The sequence below is a fragment of the Phyllobates terribilis genome, unplaced genomic scaffold (assembly GCF_046119375.1).
Source record: "Phyllobates terribilis strain yellow unplaced genomic scaffold, ASM4611937v1 Scaffold_2__4_contigs__length_985480577, whole genome shotgun sequence".
NCBI classification, from domain to species: domain Eukaryota; kingdom Metazoa; phylum Chordata; class Amphibia; order Anura; family Dendrobatidae; genus Phyllobates; species Phyllobates terribilis.
In genome coordinates this window covers 645,696,093-645,718,169 of record NW_027362762.1, presented here as the reverse complement: position 1 = coordinate 645,718,169, position 22,077 = coordinate 645,696,093, and the positions used below count along the sequence as shown (strand labels likewise).

Genomic DNA, 22,077 nt, shown 5'->3' with positions numbered 1-22,077 from the left:
GCACACTCTTACACAGACCCAGGAGCACACACTTCCATAGACCCAGGAGCACACTCTTGCACACTGTTACACAGACCAAAAGGCACACCCAGGAGCACGCACTTCCACAGACCAAGGAGCACAATCTTGCACACTGTTACACAGACCAAGGAAGACACTCTTACACACTGTTACACAGACCCAGGAGCTCACTCTTACACAGACCCAGCAGTACACTCTTACACACTGTTCCACAGACCCAGGAGCATACTCTTACACTCTTCCATACACAGACTCAGGAGCTCACTCTTCCACAGACTCAAGAGCACTCTTACACACTGTTACACAGGCCCAGGAGCACACTCTTACACAGACCCAGGAGCACACTCTTCCACACTTTTCCACAGACCCAGGAGCACACTCTTACACACTCTTCCACAGATCCAGGAGAACACTCTCACACAGACTCAGGAGCTCACTCTTCCACAGACTCAGGATCACTCTTATACACTTCCATAGACCCAGGAGCATACTCCTGCACACTGTTACACAGACCCAGGAGCACACTCTTACACAGACCTAGGAACTCACCCTTACACACTCTTACACAGACCCAGGAGCACACTCTTACACAGATCCAGGAATACACTCTTACACAGACCCAGGAGCACACTTATACATTGTTACACAGACCCAGGAGCGCACACTTACACACTGTTCGCAGACCCAGGAGCATACTCTTGCACAGACCCAGGAGCACATACTTCCACAGACCCAGGAGCACACACTTCCACAGACCCAGGAGCACACTCTTGCACACTGTGACACAGACCCAGGAGCACAATCTTCCACACTGTTACACAGACCCAGAAGCACACACTTCCACAGACCCAGGAGCACACTCTTGCACATTGTTAAACAGACCCAGGAGGACACTCTTACACACTGTTACACAGACCAAGGAGCACACTCTTACACACTGTTACACAGACCCAGGAGCTCACTCTTGCACACTGTTACACAGACCCAGGAGCACACTCCTACGCACTGTTACACAGACCCAGGAGCACACACTTCCACAGACCCATGAGCACACTCTTGCACACTGTGACACAGACCCAGGAGCACACTCTTACACACTGTTACACAGACCAAGGAGCACACTCTTACACACTGTTACACAGACCCAGGAGCTCACTCTTGCACACTGTTACACAGACCCAGGAACTCACCCTTACACACTCTTACACAGACTCAGGAGCTCACTTTTATACAGACTCAGGAGCACACTCTTACACACTGTTACACAGACCCAGGAGCCACTCTTACACACTGTTACACAGACCCAGGAGGACAGTTTTACACACTGTTGCACAGACACAGGAACTCACCCTTACACACTCTTACACAGACCCAGGAGCACACATACACTGTTACACAGACCCAGGAGCACACTCTTGAACAGACCTAGGAACACACTCTTACACACTGTTCCACAGACCCAGGAGCAAACACTTCCACAGACCCAGGAGCACACTCTTACACACTGTTACACAGACCCAGGAGCACACTCTTACACATTGTTACGCATACCCAGGAGCACACTCTTACACACTGTTACACAGACCCAGGAGCACACTCTTACACACTGTTACACAGACCCAGGAACTCACCCTTACACACTCTTACACAGACTCAGGAGCTCACTTTTATACAGACTCAGGAGCACACTCTTACACACTGTTACACAGACCCAGGAGCCACTCTTGCACACTGTTACACAGACCCAGGAGGACAGTTTTACACACTGTTGCACAGACACAGGAACTCACCCTTACACACTCTTACACAGACCCAGGAGCACACATACACTGTTACACAGACCCAGGAGCACACTCTTGAACAGACCTAGGAACACACTCTTACACACTGTTCCACAGACCCAGGAGCAAACACTTCCACAGACCCAGGAGCACACTCTTACACACTGTTACACAGACCCAGGAGCACACTCTTACACATTGTTACGCATACCCAGGAGCACACTCTTACACACTGTTACACAGACCCAGGAGCACACTCTTACACACTGTTACACAGACCCAGGAACTCACCCTTACACACTCTTACACAGACTCAGGAGCTCACTTTTATACAGACTCAGGAGCACACTCTTACACACTGTTACACAGACCCAGGAGCCACTCTTGCACACTGTTACACAGACCCAGGAGGACAGTTTTACACACTGTTGCACAGACACAGGAACTCACCCTTACACACTCTTACACAGACCCAGGAGCACACATACACTGTTACACAGACCCAGGAGCATACCCTTACACAGACCCAGGAGCAGACTCTTACACACTGTTACACAGACCCAGGAGCTCACTCTCACACAGACTCAGGAGCACATACTTCCACAGACCCAGGAGCACACTCTTGCACACTGTTACACAGACCCAGGAGCACATTCTTTCATAGACCCAGGAGTACACTCTTACACACTGTTACACAGACCCAGGACCACACTCTTGCACACTGTTACACAGACTCAGGAGCTCACTCTTTCATAGACCCAGGAGCTCACTCTTATACACTGTTAGACAGACCCAGGAGCACCCTCTTACACAGACCCAGGAGCTCACTCTTACACACTGTTACACAGACCCAGTAGCACACTCTTACACACTGTTACACAGACTCAGGAGTTCACTCTTACACACTTCCATAGACCCAGGAGCACACTCAGGCACACTGTTACACAGACCCAGGAAGACACTCTTACACACTGTTACACAGACCCAGGAGCTCACTCTTCCACAGACCCAGGAGCAAACTCTCACACAGACTTCGGAGCTTACTCTTCCACAGACTCAGGAGCACACTCTTACACACTGTTACACAGACCCAGGAGCACACTCTTACACACTGTTACACAGATTCAGGAGCTCACTCTTCCACAGACCCAGGAGCACACTCTTACACACTGTCAGACAGACCCAGGAGCACACTCTTACACACTGTTACACAGATCCAGGAGAACACTCTTAGGCTATGTGCCCACGATGCAGAAATGCTCAGGTTTTTTTCCTGAGCGTTTCTGCATCTTCCTGGCAGAAAAAAACGCATGCGGATTGTACATGCGTTTTCCTGCCAGGGACATGCGGAAATGAAGCGTTCTTCACTTGCATTTCCGCATGCGGGTTGACAAGCGCTTTCCACGCGATTTTAGCATCACTTGGAAAGTGCTTGTCAACTTGGTCACACTATATAAATCCATGCAAACAGCATGGATTTATATAGTGTGACCCCAAAGAATGGTTAAAAATAAAAAAATAAATGTATACTTACCCTCCGATGGCCCCCGGTGTCCTGCTTCACTCCGTTCTCCCTTGCCGGCAGCGATGGATTGAAGGACCTGCCGAAGTCAACGTCGCATGACCCATCACATGACTCTGACGTCAGCGCAGGTCCTTCATTCCATTGCGAAGTGTTGGGAAGCAAGGAGGAGTGCACCGCGGGCCGCCAGAAGGTAAATATATATTTATTTTTTATTTTATTCTTTTTTTACAGATCTTTTTAATGGTACCTGGGTGTGGATGAGACTCTCCTCTCCTCTACACCCGGGTACCATCCGCACATTAGAACGTGCCAATTACGCAAGTACAGATGCAGTCTTGCGGAATTGGCGCGTTCTAATGCAAGTCAATGGCGGCGAAAACGCAGCACTTCTGCAAAATAATTGGTAGTGCTGCGTTTTTTTCCGCAATGATAATCCGCAGCGGAAATTTCCGCAGCATGTGCACAGCACATGCGGATTATCATTGGGGAACATGGCAGGCCTTCTACCATGCGCTTTTAAGTGTTTCTGCAGCGTTTTTTCCGCTGCGGAAACGCTTAAAAAATGCATCATGGGCACACAGCCTAACACATTCTTCCACAGACCCAGGAGCACACTCTTCCACAGATCCAGGAGCACACTCTTCCACAGATCCAGGAGCAAACTCTTACACAGACTCAGGAGCTCACTTTTACAAAGACCCAGGAGCACACTCTTACACAGACCCTGGAGCACACTCTTACATACTGTTACACAGACCCAGGAGCACACTCTTACACACTGTTACACAGACCCAGGAGCACACTCTTACATACTGTTACACAGACCCAGGAGCACACTCTTACACACTGTTACACAGACCCAGGAGCACACTCTTACATACTGTTACACAGACCCAGGAGGACACTCTTACATACTGTTACACAGACCTAGGAGGACACTCTTACATACTGTTACACAGACCCAGGAACTCACCCTTACACAGTCTTACACAGACTCAGGAGAACACTCTTACACACGTTACACAGACCCAGGTACACACACTTCCACAGACCCAGGAGCACACTCTTGCACACTGTTGCATAGACCCAGGAGCACACACTTCCAGAGACCAAGGAGCACACTCTTGCACACTGTTGCATAGACCCAGGAGCACACACTTCCACAGACCCAGGAGCACACTCTTACACACTGTTACACAGACCCAGGAGCTCACTCTTACACACTGTTACACAGACACAGGAGCACACTCTTACACACTGTTACCCAGACCCAGGAGCACACACTTCCACAGACCCAGGAGCACACTCTTACACAGATCTAGTTGCACACTTTTACACACTGTTACACAGACCCAGGAGCACATTCTTTCATAGACCCAGGAGCACACTCTAACACACTGTTACACAGACCCAGGAGAACACTCTTACACACTGCTACACAGACTCAGGTACACACTGTTACACACTGTTACACAAACCCAGGAGCACATTCTTTCATAGACCCAGGAGTACACTCTTACACACTGTTACACAGACCCAGGAGAAAAATCTTACACACTGCTACACAGACTCAGGAGCACACTCTTACACACTGTTACACAGACCCCGGAGCACACTCTTACACACTGTTACACAGACCCCGGAGCTCACTCTTACACAATGTTACACAGATTCAGGAGCACACTCTTACAAAGACTCAGGAGCACACTCTTACACAGACCCAGGAGTACACTCTTCCAAAGACTCAGGAGCACACTCTTATACACTCTTACAAAGACCCAGCAGCACACTTTTACACACTCTTCCACAGACCCAGGAACACACGCTTACACAGACTCAGGAGCTCACTTTTACACAGACCCTGGAGCACACTCTTATACACTGTTACACACACCAAAAAGCACACTCTTGCACACTGTTGCTCAGACCCAGGAAGACACTCTTATGCTATGTGCCCACGAAGCAGAAATGCTCCGAATTTTTCCTGAAAGTTTCTGCATCTCCCCTGGCAGAAAAAATGCATGCGGATTGTACATGCGGATTGTACATGCGTTTTTCCTGCCAGGGACATGCGGATGTGAAGCGTTCTTCACATGCATTTCCGCATGCGGGTTGACAAGAGCTTTCCAAGCGATTTTATCATCACTTGGAAAGTGCTTGACAACTTGGTCACACTATATAAATCCATGCAAAAGGCATGGATTTATATAGTGTGACCCGAGAGAATGTAAAAAAATAAAAAATAAATCTATACTTACCTTCCGATGGCCCTCGCAGTCTTGCTTCACTCGGTGCTGACTGCCAGCAGATCGCGGTACACTGCACTGAAGGACCTGCCGACGTCAGCGTCGTGTGACCTGTCACATGACTATGACGTCAGCGCAGGTCCTTCAGTCCATCGCGATTTGCCGGCATGAGAGGAGGAGCGCACCGCGGGCCATCAGAAGGTAAGTATATATTTATTTTTTATTTTATTAGTTTTTTTACAGTTTCTATGGTACCCGGGTCCGGAGGAGAGTCTCCTCTTCTCCAGATCCGGGTACCATCCGCACATTGGAACGCGTGGATTGCGCATCTACATATACAGTGATGCGGAATCTATGCGTTCTAATGCAAGTCAATGGCAGCGAAAACGCAGCACTTCCGCAAAATAATTGGTAGCGCTGCGTTTTTTCCCACAATGACAATCCGCAGCGGAAATTTCCGCAGCATGTGCATAGCACATGCGGATTATCATTGGGGAACATTGCAGGCCTTCTACCATGCGTTTTTTAAGCGTTTCTGCTGCGTTTTTGCAGCTGTGGAAACGCTTACAAACCGCATCGTGAGCACACAGCCTTACACACTGTTATACAGACCCAGGAGCTCACTCTTACACAGACCCAGGAGCACACTCTTACACACTGTTACACAGACCCAGGAGCTCACTCTTCCGAAGACCCAGGAGTACACTCTTACACAGACTCAGGAGCTCACTCTTTCACAGACCCAGGAGCACACTCTTACACACTCTTCCACAGACCCAGGAGCACACTCTTACACACTCTTCCACAGATCCAGGAGAACACTCTCACACAGACTCAGGAGATCACTCTTCCACAGACTCAGGAGCACTCTTACACATTGTTACACAGACCCAGGAGCACACTCTTACACACTGTTACACAGACCCAGGAGCACACTCCTACACATTGTTACGCAGACCCAGGAGCACACTCTTACACATTGTTATGCAGACCCAGGAGCACATTCTTACACAAACTCAGGAGCTCACTTTTACACAGACTCAGGAGCACACTCTTACACACAGTTACACAGACCCAGGAGCACACTCTTTCACACAGTTACACAGACCCAGGAGCACACTCTTACACACTGTTACACAGACCCAGGAGCACACTCTTACACACTGTTACACAGACCCAGGAGCACACTCTTACACACTGTTACACAGACCCAGGAGAACACTCTTACACAGATCCAGGAATACACTCTTACACACTGTTACACAGACCCAGGAGCACACTCTTACACACTGTTACACAGACCCAGGAGCATACTCTTACACACTGTTACGCAGACCCAGGAGCATACTCTTCCACACTTTTACACAGACCCAGGAGCTCACTCTTACACACTGTTCGCAGACCCAGGAGCATACTCTTACACAGACCCAGGAGCACACTCTTACACACTCTTCCACAGACCCAGGAGCACACTCTTACACACTCTTCCACAGATCCAGGAGAACACTCTCACACAGACTCAGGAGATCACTCTTCCACAGACTCAGGAGCACTCTTACATATTGTTACACAGACCCAGGAGCACACTCTTACACACTGTTACACAGACCCAGGAGCACACTCCTACACATTGTTACGCAGACCCAGGAGCACACTCTTACACAGTGTTACACAGACCCAGGAGCACACTCCTACACATTGTTACGCAGACCCAGGAGCACACTCCTACACATTGTTATGCAGACCCAGGAGCACATTCTTACACAAACTCAGGAGCTCACTTTTACACAGACTCAGGAGCACGCTCTTACACACAGTTACACAGACCCAGGAGCACACTCTTTCACACAGTTACACAGACCCAGGAGCACACTCTTACACACTGTTACACAGACCCAGGAGCACACTCTTACACACTGTTACACAGACCCAGGAGCACACTCTTACACACTGTTACACAGACCCAGGAGCACACTCTTACACACTGTTACACAGACCCAGGAGAACACTCTTACACAGATCCAGGAATACACTCTTACACACTGTTACACAGACCCAGGAGCACACTCTTACACACTGTTACACAGACCCAGGAGCATACTCTTACACACTGTTACGCAGACCGAGGAGCATACTCTTACACAGACCCAGGAGCACATACTTCCACAGACCCAGGAGAACACTTTTACACAGACCCAGGAGCACACTCTTACACACTGTTACACAGACCCAGAAGCACACTCTTGCATACTGTTACACAGACCGAGGAGCTCACTCTTCCACAGACTAAGGAACACTCTTACACACTTCCACAGACCCAGGAGCACACTCTTGCACACTGTTACACAGACCCAGGAGCACACACTTCCACAGACCCAGGAGCACACTTTTACACACTGTTACACAGACCCAGGAGCACACTCCTACACATTGTTATGCAGACCCAGGAGCACACTCTTGCACACTGTTACACAGACCCAGGAGCACACACTTCCACAGACCCCGTAGCACACTCTTACACACTTTTACACAGACCCAGGAGCACACTCTTACACACTGTTACACAGACCCAGGAGTACACGCTTCCACAGACCCAGGAGCACACTCTTACACACTGTTACACAGACCCAGGAGCACACTCTTACACACTGTTACACAGACTCAGGAGCACACTCCTACACACTGATACACAGACCCAGGAGCATACACTTCCACAGACCCAGGAGCACACTCTTACACACTGTTACACAGACCCAGGAGCACACTCCTACACATTGTTACGCAGACCCAGAAGCACACTCCTACACATTGTTATGCAGACCTAGGAGCACATTCTTACACAAACTCAGGAGCTCACTTTTACACAGACTCAGGAGCACACTCTTACACACAGTTACACAGACCCAGGAGCACACTCTTTCACACAGTTACACAGACCCAGGAGCACACTCTTACACACTGTTACACAGACCCAGGAGCACACTCTTACACACTGTTACACAGACCCAGGAGCACACTCTTACACACTGTTACACAGACACAGGAGAATACTCTTACACAGATCCAGGAATACACTCTTACACACTGTTACACAGACCCAGGAGCACACTCTTACACACTGTTACACAGACCCAGGAGCATACTCTTACACACTGTTACACAGACCCAGGAGCATACTCTTACACACTTTTACACAGACCCAGGAGCTCACTCTTACACACTGTTCGCAGACCCAGGAGCATACTCTTACACAGACCCAGGAGCACATACTTCCACAGACCGAGGAGCTCACTCTTCCACAGACTCAGGAGCACTCTTACACACTTCCACAGACCCAGGAGCACACTCTTGCACACTGTTACACAGACCCAGGAGCACACACTTCCACAGACCCAGGAGCACACTTTTACACACTGTTACACAGACCCAGGAGCACACTCCTACACATTGTTATGCAGACCCAGGAGCACACTCTTACACACTGTTACACAGACCCAGGAGCACACTCCTACACATTGTTATGCAGACCCAGGAGCACACTCTTGCACACTGTTACACAGACCCAGGAGCACACTCTTACACACTGTTACACAGACCCAGGAGTACACACTTCCACAGACCCAGGAGCACACTCCTACACACTGATACACAGACCCAGGAGCACACACTTCCACAGACCCAGGAGCATACTCTTACACACTGTTACACAGACCCAGGAGCACACTCTTACACACTGTTACACAGACTCAGGAGCACACTCCTACACACTGATACACAGACCCAGGAGCACACACTTCCACAGACCCAGGAGCATACTCTTACACACTCTTACACAGACCCAGGAGCATAGTCTTACACACTCTTACACAGACCCAGGAGCACACTCTTACACAGACCCAGGAGCACACTCTTACACAGACCCAGGAGCACACTCTTACACACTGTTACACAGACCCAGGAGCACACTCTTACACAGACCCAGGAGCACACTCTTGCATACTGTTACACAGACCGAGGAGCTCACTCTTCCACAGACTCAGGAGCACTCTTACACACTTTCACAGACCCAGGAGCACACTCTTACACACTGTTACATTCTGGTTGCGTATTGACAAACCATACATTTATTACAACCACATTTGTCCTAAGTCCCACTTAGGACAATGATGTTTTACCGTAGGTTCATTTACTTTCATAAAGACTGGGGGGAAAGAGAATCTCCTAATTATGCAAAGTAAACAATTGCCAAAGAAGGTGAAAATGTGGACCCCATAGGGGCGCTCTAAATCTATAAAAAAAATATTTATTACCAAACATGAAAAAATTACGTTGTAGTAAATATCCAATTGTCATTAATAGGAATTGTTGCGTTTCTTATGTAGTAAATTCACTATAAGTTTTAAGGTTGTGAGTAATGGCATCTATTACTAAATGGGGAATGTTTGAATATAAATTCATGACATCGTATGTGAAAAATGACATATACCCACACCATTTTAAAACAGAGAAGGAATAATAAAAAACTCCTACAAATGCAGAACAAAATATTGTAAAGACCAAAAGAAAGAAGCTTTTACATAGAGATAACTTTCATACCAAAACTAAAAATAATAAAAATAAAAATGTGAGGATGAATTTTGTAACATTTTAAAACAATCAATTTGATTCTATGAAACAGATAATACAGAAATATTTGCCGGTATTTCAAATCTAGAAAATTGAAAATTAGAATTGCAGAACATATTGTTGACATTAAAAAGAAAAAAGCGATTAATACTTCTGGGGCGGAGAAGCATTTTTCTGAATCGCTTGGGGGGGCAGTTTAGAGACATCTACATTTTTAGGATTTCTCAGAGTCAATAGACCCAAATGAGGAGGGGATTGGAGAAAACTATTATTAAAGACTGAGTCACTATGGATCATGAAATTAAATACTAGTCACCTTCAGGGTTACATTTTCGCAATGATCTTACTTTATTGAAATTTATTGCTATGTTGAACACCAGTGAAGTTTGTATAGTTTTCTATGTATTTCTAAGGTTTAATTATCTTGATCCTTTACACATTTGTTGTATGTAATTAATTGTATGATGTCATTATGGGAGAGTGTTTAATCTTTTTATATGTTGAGATACCATACAGGGAGCATGTTACAGTTAAGACTGTCGAAAAGCGTCAACTTCCAAATACTATCCTGTTATGACTATATCTTTTTTATGGAAATTTAATAAAGTGAAAAAGCTTTTTACCAGGGATGCCAGTTTTCCTTTGTTAACTTGGACTTTGTGTGTCTGCTTGTGGATCTCTGTACTTATATGCAGTGGAGGAGATATTATAGCGGTGAGCGAGCCAATTCCTTCCTATGCTTCATACATCATACAGTGACCCTTTGCTTGGTGCACTTGTTCATTCTTCAGCAGCTTCTAGCTTTCTGATCTGCTGGTAAGAGACTCTTCTCACTGCCTCCAGCTGCTCTTACTAAGTAGAAATATTCATTGGCGTAGCCTCTGTCAATCAGGAGTACTGACAGGCGCTCTTCTAATCAGCAGCAATCACTGAGTCTAGTAGCTGTTCGGAGCACTGCAGCCTACGAGCGGACAAATCACAAGCAGTTTCTCTTTATTGTATCTAACAAGGTAACTAGCTGGCAGAAATTAATATCCCAAAACAACCCTTCCAACTATCACGTGGACTTCATGTAAGCCCAACTGTGGTAATCTGTCTTCCTGTGCCAGCCCGCCAGTGGCAGCAGGCAAGCAAGAACACACGCTGAGCTCAGTGCTTAGTATGGCTTTGCGTATCTCTCTTTGTCTCATCAGCCAAACACAAAGTATCATATATTAATTTATTTATTTTACAGCTCCCACCCCAAAGTTTTAAAGAAAAAAAATAAAATTTTAACAGAAATAAAGACAAAACAATATATGTTAATTTCATTGCGGTTGGTGCCACCCACTATAGCCTGCCTCCTAGGGGCCGGAACTCCAGTGCTTAGTGGCTAATTCAGCCATAAAGGTCTTCAGTTTAATTTCCGCTGGTTCACCCAAAAAACAAACCATTAAAAAAGCTGGAATTTTTTATTGAGGTTGGATTATAAGATTTAAAGGGGTTAATCATACTGGTGTCTGGTGCGAGATAGCTGTGACCCTCACTGTGCCAGACAAGGGGGCACTTAATGGAAATCTGTCAGCAGACTGGTATGTAATCTGAGAGCACCGTTATGCAGCACAACTTGGCACATGCAGGGTAGTCCAACCACCCCCAGCACTGACTAGCAGCTCTGTCACTATACAATGTATAGAGAAAACTGGGGTGTGGACGGAGATATACACAGATCAACTACTGAGCTCTGCTAGATCTGCAGCAGAGAAAACGGTGACTATTCTAACTGCTGCACCCAGTAAGCTAAGTGATACATCACTGGAATCGGAGTCTCTGTCCCTACCTCACGCTGCTGTCAGATTACATAGCCTGCTGACAGATTCCCTTTAAATTCTGCATTAAAATGTATTGACTAAATTCCTGTCTTTGTTTTAGGTTCTGAATTCTGTACTGATTCATTTCATAAAGCATCTTTATGTCACTGCCAGCGGGCAACACTACGTGGCTTAGAAGTTTATTGAGTTCTGTAGCATCTCACTCTAGTAAATTCACAGTAGCTGTGGCTAAAGACAGCCTGAATGTCATAATATAAAGGGATTGTCCTTAAAACATTCTTCTACCAGCACGGAAAGCTATAAAAAAATATATAAATTACAAATTACTCATCTATTAAATCCCAGTCCCTCTAGTCTCTGAAAGTCTTTGTTTACTTCCTGCACATTTATGCATGCTGCATCCGCATGGCCAATTAAATGGGTTGTCCACTACTCGGACTACCTTTTCTGAATCTCTATGTTTCCCCCTTTGTAAAATAAGAACACTTATACTCACCTCCGGTGCCGGCACCGCTCCAGCGGTTCAGCACTGGCTCTCCCAGGAATCTTATAACATTGTTATTTCATGTGATCCCTGCGGTCAATCAGCGCTGGCTTCCCCCTCCCCACCTTCGTACATATTATATACTTCCGGAGAAAGTGAGAAGCACCAATTAGGTGATTCCTACATACAGCGGCATAACTAGGTGGGGGCATGCAGGGCAATTGTCTGGGTGCTATCATTCTGCGGGGGGCACAGTTAAGCCACTTTTGCCGTCTGGCAAGATTAGCATCTCGCCTCATGTGGCAGTCAGGTATTTCCCAGAGGATGGCATCTTGCTGCCCCCAGGAGTGTGAGTTGGCCATTCTCTGAGCCGGTTGTTAAAGGGAACCTGTCACCAGAAAAAACGCTATTAACCTGCAAATATGAGGTTAATCTGCAGGTTAATAGCGTTATTATGCTGACCAGCACCTGCACGTAGCTCATCACTCTGGGGATAAAATGAACTTTATTCACCCCAACAGCATTCCCGCTTCAGTCACAGGTCAGCGCCGGCGCTAATTCAGTCACCGCTCTAAGTATACGGATTGGCGGCGGTAACCACGCCACTGACCCTGACTGACAGCCGGCCTCAATGCAGAGCCAGTGTCAGTCAGGGTTGCGGTAACAGCCGCTGGTCTGTATACTTAGAGCCCTGTATACTTAGAGAGGTGACTGATCAGCGCCGGTGCCTCCCCAATAACTGAAACTGCGCCCCCGGGCCTGACTGTCAGCCGGCCCCAATGCAGAGCCAGATCAGTAAGGGCTAGAGGCGCGGTTTCAGTCACGGGGTAGAGCCGACGCTGCAACTGAGAATACCGAGCTGCAACTGTAACCGCGCCCCTGGCATTAGGTCCGGCTGTCAGTCAGGGCCGGGGGCACGGTTACAGCTACTGTTTCTGTAGTCTCAGAATCGTGACTGAACCAGCACCAGGGCTGCACCCATGACTGAAACGGGAACTTTGCTGGGGAGAATAAAGTTAATTTTCTCCCCACAGCGTTAGGCTACATGCAGGTGCCGGGCAGCATAATAACGCTCCTAACCTGCAAATTAACCCCATATCTGCAGGTTAAGTGTTTTTTTTCTGGTGACAAGTTCTCTTTAAACTGACAGCCAGCTTGCTGAACCAGTAAAGGTCAGTCCCCTGCACTTGTGACTTTCAAATGCTAAGACAATTGAAGCCTTGATGCAACTTCTATCAACAATCCTGAATCAAATTAGTCATGACCAATGCTTCTCCCAACATCATGGAGCACCATCACAAAAGGCAAAAGTGATCACTAAGTGGCTCAGCAAACAAAACACTGAATTTTGGGGCCAGGACTGCCACAGATCTTAATCTTATCGAGAACCTGTGGTCAATCCTTAAAATAAAAAGACAGAAATTGTGATAAACTCCAAGTGTTGATTCACCCTTTTACCCCGAGGGTGGTTTGCACGTTAATGACCAGGCCAATTTTTACAATTCTGACCACTGTCACTTTATGAGGTAATTACTCTGGAACGCTTCAACGGATCCCCCTGATTCTGAGACTGTTTTTTCGTGACATATTGTACTTCATGATTGTGGTAAAATTTCTTTGATATCACTTGCGTTTATTTGTGAAAAAAACGGAAATTTGGCGAAAATTTAGAAAATTTTGCAATTTTCAAAATTTGAATTTTTATGCCCTTAAATCAGAGAGATATGTCACACAAAATACTTAATAAATAACATTTCCCACATGTCTACTTTACATCAGCACAATTTTGGAACCAAAATTTTTTTGTTAGGGAGCTATAAGGGTTAAAAGTTGACCAGCGATTTCTCATTTTTCCAACAAAATTTACAAAACCATTATTTTAGAGACCACATCATATTTGAAGTCACTTTGAGAGGTCTTTATGACAGAAAATACCCAAAAGTGACACCATTCTAAAAACTGCACCCCTCAAGGTGCTCAAAACCACATTCAAGTACTTTATTAACCCTTCAGGTGCTTCACAGGAATTTTTGGAATGTGGAAGAAAAAAATGAACATTTAACTTTTTTCACAAAAATGTTACTTTAGACCCAATTTTTTTTTATTTTCACAGGGGTAACAAGAAAAAATGGACCCCAAAATTTGTTGTGCAATTTCCCCTGGGCACGCAGATACCCCATATGTGGGGAAAAAACACTGTTTGGGCGCACGGCAGGGCTCGGAAGGGAAGGAGTGCCATTTGACTTTTTGATTGTAAAATTTGCTTGAATAATTAGCGGACACCATGTTGCGTTTGGAGAGGGCCTGTGTGCCCAAACATTGGAGCTCCCCCACAAGTGACCCCATTTTGGAAACTAGACCCCCCAAGGCACCTATCTAGATGCATAGTGAGCACTTGGAACCCCTAGGTGCTTCACAAATTGATTCGTAAAAATGAAAAAGTATTTTTTTTTTCCACTTTTTCATTTTTACGAATCAATTTGTGAAGCACCTGGGGGTTCCAAGTGCTCACTATGCATCTAGATAGGTGCATTGGGGGGTCTAGTTTCCAAAATGGGGTCACTTGTGGGGGAGCTCCAATGTTTAGGCACACAGGGGCTCTCCAAACGCAACATGGTGTCCGCTAACAAATTGAATGGAAAATCGGCTCAAATTGTTAGCGGACACCATGTTGCGTTTGGAGAGCAACTTTGTGCCTAAACATTGGAGCTCCCCCACAAGTGACCCCATTTTGGAAACTAGACCCCCTAAGGCACCTATCTAGATGCATAGTGAGCACTTGGAACCCCCAGGTGCTTCACAAATTGATTCGTAAAAATGAGAAAGTGGAAAAAAAAATACTTTTTCATTTTTACGAATCAATTTGTGAAGCACCTGGGGGTTCCAAGTGCTCACTATGCATCTAGATAGGTGCCTTGGGTGATCTAGTTTCCAAAATGGGGTCACTTGTGGGGGAGCTCCAAGGTTTAGGCACACAGGGGCTCTCCAAACGCGACATGGTTCCAATTTGTTAGCGGACACATGTCGCGTTTGGAGAGCTCCTGTGTGCCTAAACATTGAAGCTCCCCCACAAGTGACCCCATTTTGGAAACTAGACAACCCAAGGCACCTATCTAGATGCATATTGAGCACTTGGAACCCCCAGGTGCTTCACAAATTGATTCGTAAAAATGAAAGTGGTTTTTTTCCCACTTTTTCATTTTCACAAATCAATTTGTGAAGCACCTGGGGGTTCCAAGTGCTCACTATTCATCTAGATAGGTGCCTTGGGTGGTCTAGTTTCCAAAATGGGGTCACTTGTGGGGGAGCTCCAATGTTTAGGCACACAGGGGCTCTCCAAATGCAACATGGCGTCCGCTAACAATTTGAGCCGATTTTCCATTCAATTTGTTAGCGGACACCATGTCGCGTTTGGAGAGCCCCTGATATGCCTAAACAGTGGAGCTCCCCCACAAGTGACCCCATTTTGGAAACTATACCCCTCAAGGATTTTATTAAGGGGTATAGTGAACATTTTGAACCCAGAGGTACGACACAGAATTTGATAACATTAGGTCATCATATTGAATAAGTTGTCATTAGTCTTGAGCGCAAGTGCTCGCTACTTGAGTTTGCATTGGGTACTCAGGTATGCACCATGTACTGCGTGTGCTCAAGTGACATGCTCGAGTCCCTGCCCCGCATGTTTCACGGTTATTAGATACCCAAAAAAAAACATGCGGGGATCGCTCGTGCATGGCAGGCAATCCCCGCAAAGTTTTTTTGGCCGCGAAGCATATGGGGCGGAGACTCAAGCATGTCACTCAAATACCCACGAACACCCAATGCAAACTCAAGTAGCGAGCACTTGCGCTCAACACTAGTCGCCATATCGTCATCTTTTTTTTCTTACTTTTGAAAAAAATCCCAACCCCATCACAACCCTAACCCCAAACCTAACCCCAACATTATATTTTGATTTTTGGTGGATTATTTTTTTTTAAATAATTGTACAATTTTTTTATTTATTTTTTTTTCACTTTATGACACTTTTTACACTTTTTTACTTTGTCCCACTATGGGACTTTCACTTTTTTTTCTCTGATTGCCTGCATGGCACAGGAATGCAGCACCATCCCTGTGCCATGCAGGCTGTCAGCGCTGGACAGGGAGAAGATAGTTTGGAGATGCACTGTGCATGTCCAAAAAATCTTCCTGCTGTCTGGTGACCCGGATGTTGTCATGACGACATTGGGTCATCATGGCAACATCCTGGAAGCCGCGGCAGACAGCGCTGGAGGCCGGAAGAGGAGGTGAGTATTGGCGATCACCTTCCTTTGCCACCGCAATGCTGCGATCGACTGCGATCGACTTAGATTGCAGCATTGCGGGGGTTAATGTGCCGGGAGCGGTGCGGGACCGCTCCCTGCACATAGTACCGGGTGTCAGCTGTGACAATCAGCTGACACCCAGCGGCAATCGCGCCCGCACAGCCTGTGTGCGGGCGAAATCGCCAGGGCGTATAAATACGTATCTGGTCCATAAGTCCCAGGGCACAGATACGTACTAATACGACCTATGTCGTAAAGGGGTTAAGCAAGAATGGGTTGTCAGGATTTGGCCCAGAAGCTTGATATTCAGCTTGCCAGGGAGAATCGCAGAAGTCTTGAAAAATAAAGGTCAAAACTTAGAATATTGAGGCTTTACATGAACTTGTCAATAAAAGTTTAAAAACTTATGAAATGCTTATAACTGTTCTTCAATAACCATTGAAACATCTGACTAAAAGATCTAAAATTAATGAAGCAGCAAATTCTGTGAAAACCAAAATTTGTGTCAGTCTGAAAACTTTTGACTTTCACTGTACATAAACGCTAGTTTTGATCATTTACTACATTTTTGAGTAAGCCTCCTGAAAGGCCCAGTGACTGCCATCTTGATACCTCGATTTTCACTATGTGTCCGGTTCATCAATGTGTTCATAATTTTCAACTTTTGGAGTTTTCATGCCAGTTCCAGCCAAATCCACCAAGGCGGACAGAGCATGGGTGGAAAAGAGCGTGGCGGCACCCACATGGCAAATTCTTAATAAGTTACACCACTTTAGAGACGTACCTAATGCCAGAAGAATTATTCCAGTCCCTGACAGGAGTAGCATTTCTGGTGAGGCAAATGGAGGCTCAAACCACTATGTGGTGTGCACCTCTTAATGAATTACGCCAGTCTTAATGAATAGGCCCCCATATACTACAATATAAAAAACTGCAATATGCAGTAGTACTGCAGTATATCACATAAGCAATTGAATAACTTAAAGTTTATGATTTTTGTGTTACGAGAATGTCTCTCCCAGTAATACAGGCTGATGTAAGGTGTGCGTGCATCCAAAGCGCTGAGGTTTTCATTAGCTCATATATCAGCACATCTTCTACCCTGCAATTTCCTCTTCATGTGCTTTCCCCCTTATCAGTAGCCTGGTTACTCTGTCCTCTCAGTCTGATTTTCCTCTCTTTTTTTACATCTGTGTACAACCCCCTTCCAGCTGCTAACTCTAAGACCTCATTCAGACATCTGCTTAGAATGACATGTTTTTCAGAGATAGAACACATTCTCATTATATTTTCTGATCCTTTTAACAGGCTCTATTAGTCTGCAAATAAAAACACACATGTCTGATTTTGATTCAATATGAGGATTGCCCATTACAATCAATGGTCTGTCAAACAATGGGCAGTATACGGATGCCATCTGTGTTGCATCTTAGTGATGCCTATTTTTCACTATCTAAAGCCTTATTCACATATCAGTATTTTTGATCAGTATTTTATCAGTATTTGTTTGCCATAATGAGGAGTGTCTCCAAAGCACAGAACAGGTGTCAATCTTCCCATTATAGTTTTTCTCTGTAAGTTCCTCTCCTGGTTTTGGCATACTGATGCAAAATACTGACCAAATACTGAATGAGGCCTAATGGGAAGTAGAAGTTTGGAAACTTTTATTGTATATGAGAAAAACAGATGCCATACTAATGCTAAAAACGCACACATGGCCCAAGAAAGGGTGAAAATCAGATCCCGCGCACTGATGAAAAACGCTATGATTTTTCTTGTTTGCCATCAGAATAAGAGCAGAATCCTTTGGATGATGGTAACATTTGTGCAGATCACTCAGCTAGATACAATACTTACACTAAGTAGCAGCAAAATTGTAGAAAAAAAATAATGAAGTCTATTTGGAAAGTTGCTGAACTTAGTATTTAGGAAGCAAATGGAAAAAAACAAAACCTGTGTGAAGGTGTACAGAGACTGTCAGTCCTGGAGAAATGGATTTAAGGCCATGGCCCCACTATCAGTATTTGGTCAGTATTCAGTCAGTATTTTTTCTCAGGAGTCGGAGCCAAAACCAGGTGAGTAACAATCAGAGAAAAGGTAGAATAGAAACAAGTCACCAATTCTGCATTTATCACCCACTCCTGGTTTTGGCTCCCAATCCTGACAAAAGAATACTGACCGAATACTGAGGGAATACTGATAGTGGGGCCGTGGCCTAAGAGAGATTCCCCAAGGAAAACACAACATTCGATACCAGATAACCGCATACCTTTGATTCTACTTGCTGAGGACAACTGGGAAAAGAAGCTACAAAATCTTCAAATCCCTACAGCAGCTGTAGAGCATTTTTTATTGTGTCTGAAAACAGCAGCTGTCACTGAGCATTGGGAGCGATAGAGAATTCAGCTGTACTATCATTGCTCTACATTGCAGAATTTTCCAATGCAGAAAAACCGCCATGACCACGGTAATACATTGGTGCTCCAGTTTTACATGACTTCTCAAGACAGTGGGCTACCTTGTAAATTGGAATATTAGAAACACAATCCAGGTTGTAAGCCCACATCAGCCTTTAAGAGTCTATGATAGCGGTAGTAGTACTACATACATTATGATAGCAGTAGTAATACATATAGTATGATAGCAGTAGTACTACATACAGTATGATAGCAGTAGTGCTATAAATAGTATGATAGCAGTAGTATTACATACAGTATGATAGCAGTAGTACTATATATAGTATGATAGCAGTAGTACTACATACAGTATGATAGCAGTAGTACTACATATAGTATGATAGCAGTAGTACTATATATAGTATGATAGCAGTAGTACTACATACAGTATGATAGCAGTAGTACTACATATAGTATGATAGCAGTAGTACTACATATAGTATGATAGCAGTAGTACTACATACAGTATGATAGCAGTAGGGATGAGCCCTGTGCAGGGGAAAGGGAAGTTTCATTGCTAGTCGGACTGAGAGCTGGGTGGTATCACATGCTGCGGTCGTGATATCCATCATCCGAAGGAGCATATGCTGTGACTGCCACTATACCGGCGGGAGATACAAAAAGCTGTGGGCCAACCAAAAGTTGGGGGACAGTGGGTATCACCTGGTACGGGGCAGTGGAACTACTGACCCCAGGTTGGAAACTCAAGGACTAAGAGAATTGTCTGTTGGACATTTACCTGGAATTGCTGTTCACTGTGGTCGGAAGGAATAAAACGAATTGCATCGATAACCTGCCTAGGTGATTATTAAAATCCACAACCGCACATCTTTACAGTATGACAGCAGTAGTAGTACATATAGTATGACAACAGTAGTACTACATACGGTATGATAGCAGTAGTACTACATACAGTATGATAGCAGTAGTACTACATACAGTATGATAGCAGTAGTACTACATATAGTATGACAGCAGTAGTACTACATATAGTATGACAACAGTAGTACTACATACAGTATGATAGCAGTAGTACTACATACAGTATGATAGCAGTAGTAGTACATATAGTATGATAGCAGTAGTACTACATACAGTATGATAGCAGTAGTACTACATATAGTATGATAGCAGTAGTAGTACATATAGTATGATAGCAGTAGTACTACATATAGTATAATAGCAGTAGTACTACATACAGTATTATAGCAGTAGTACTACATACAGTATGATAGCAGTAGCACTACATATAGTATGACTGCAGTAGCAGTACATATAGTATGATAGCAGTAGTACTACATACAGTATGATAGCAGTAGTACTACATACAGTATGATAGCAGTAGTACTACATATAGTATGATAACAGTAGTACTACATACAGTATGATAGCAGTAGTACTACATACAGTATGATAGCAGTAGTACTACATACAGTATGATAGCAGTAGTAGTACATACAGTATGATAGCAGTAGTACTACACATAGTATGATAGCAGTAGTACTACATACAGTATGATAGCAGTAGTACTACATATAGTATGATAGCAGTAGTACTACATACAGTATGATAGCAGTAGTACTACATACAGTATGATAGCAGGAGTAGTACATATAGTATGATAGCAGTAGTACTACATACAGTATGATAGCAGTAGTACTACATATAGTATGATAGCAGTAGTACTACATACAGTATGATAGCAGTAGTACTACATACAGTATGATAGCAGTAGTAGTACATATAGTATGATAGCAGTAGTACTACATACAGTATGATAGCAGTAGTACTACATACAGTATGATAGCAGTAGTACTACATACAGTATGATAGCAGTAGTAGTACATATAGTATGATAGCAGTAGTAGTACATACAGTATGATAGCAGTAGTACTACATATAGTATGATAGCAGTAGTACTACATACAGTATGATAGCAGTAGTACTACATATAGTATGATAGCAGTAGTACTACATACAGTATGATAGCAGTAGCACTACATATAGTATGATTGCAGTAGTAGTACATATAGTATGATAGCAGTAATACTAGTTACCTGTACCACATTACACAGAATTAGTAATGACTAGGACAATATTATAACTGTCTCTTTGGTAAAGGGAAATACCTGGTATGGCCAGGTTGGAGAGTGGCATAGTACTTAGGCACACTGGCAGAGCGCCCATCCATTCTTCATTGCACTTCACAGCCATCACTTGGTCCAATTAGAGGGATCGCTCATAATAAGATGTTGTCAGGCTCAGTCTAGTCCCGGCTGTGTGCTATATTTGTGGGCTGCTTGCTGCTCTATGTGGCTGTGCTGTGGAATCACTTCCTGACGTGCCGGCTGCAGACCTTCCGTGTTGTGAGCCTCAGTGACAGCTCTGTGTGTGACAACCAGCCAGCATAAGCGTATTAGCCTCTCTGCTGAGTAAGCGGGGCCGTACCTCCATCACAGCCTGTCAGAGAGCTCTCAGGCACAGCCTGGTAGCGCGCCATCTTGTGGCCAAGATCAAGAATACCCGCATCAAAGGCAGTTTAGTCATCAATGTTTCATTAATAGAGAATAATAATAATTTATTTATATAGCCCCAATATATTCCACAGCAAATTACAATTAAGCGGGGCCATGTACAGACAAATTCAATACAAGGTAAGACAGGTTAAACAGTTACATTAGGAGTGAGGTCCCTGCTTCAAGCTTACATTCTACAAGGAAATGGGGGGACACAATAGGTGAAAAGTGCTACTTATTTCAGGTCTGGCAATTATAATAAATAGGGATTATCATATAAAGCTGCATGATCCAGTCATCA

General features: G+C 44.8%; 1 protein-coding gene across 1 annotated transcript in view; it reads right to left on the bottom strand.

Annotated features, from left to right (window-relative positions):
- PLCXD2 (phosphatidylinositol specific phospholipase C X domain containing 2) overlaps positions 1–21,681 on the bottom strand; it is a 73,470-nt gene extending 51,789 nt beyond the window's left edge. The window contains exon 1 of the mRNA XM_073670674.1: positions 21,390–21,681. Coding sequence (XP_073526775.1) covers positions 21,390–21,474 — 85 coding nt within the window. The 5' untranslated portion in view covers positions 21,475–21,681. The remainder of the gene's footprint in view (positions 1–21,389) is intronic.
- Between the last annotated feature and the right edge of the window lie 396 nt (positions 21,682–22,077).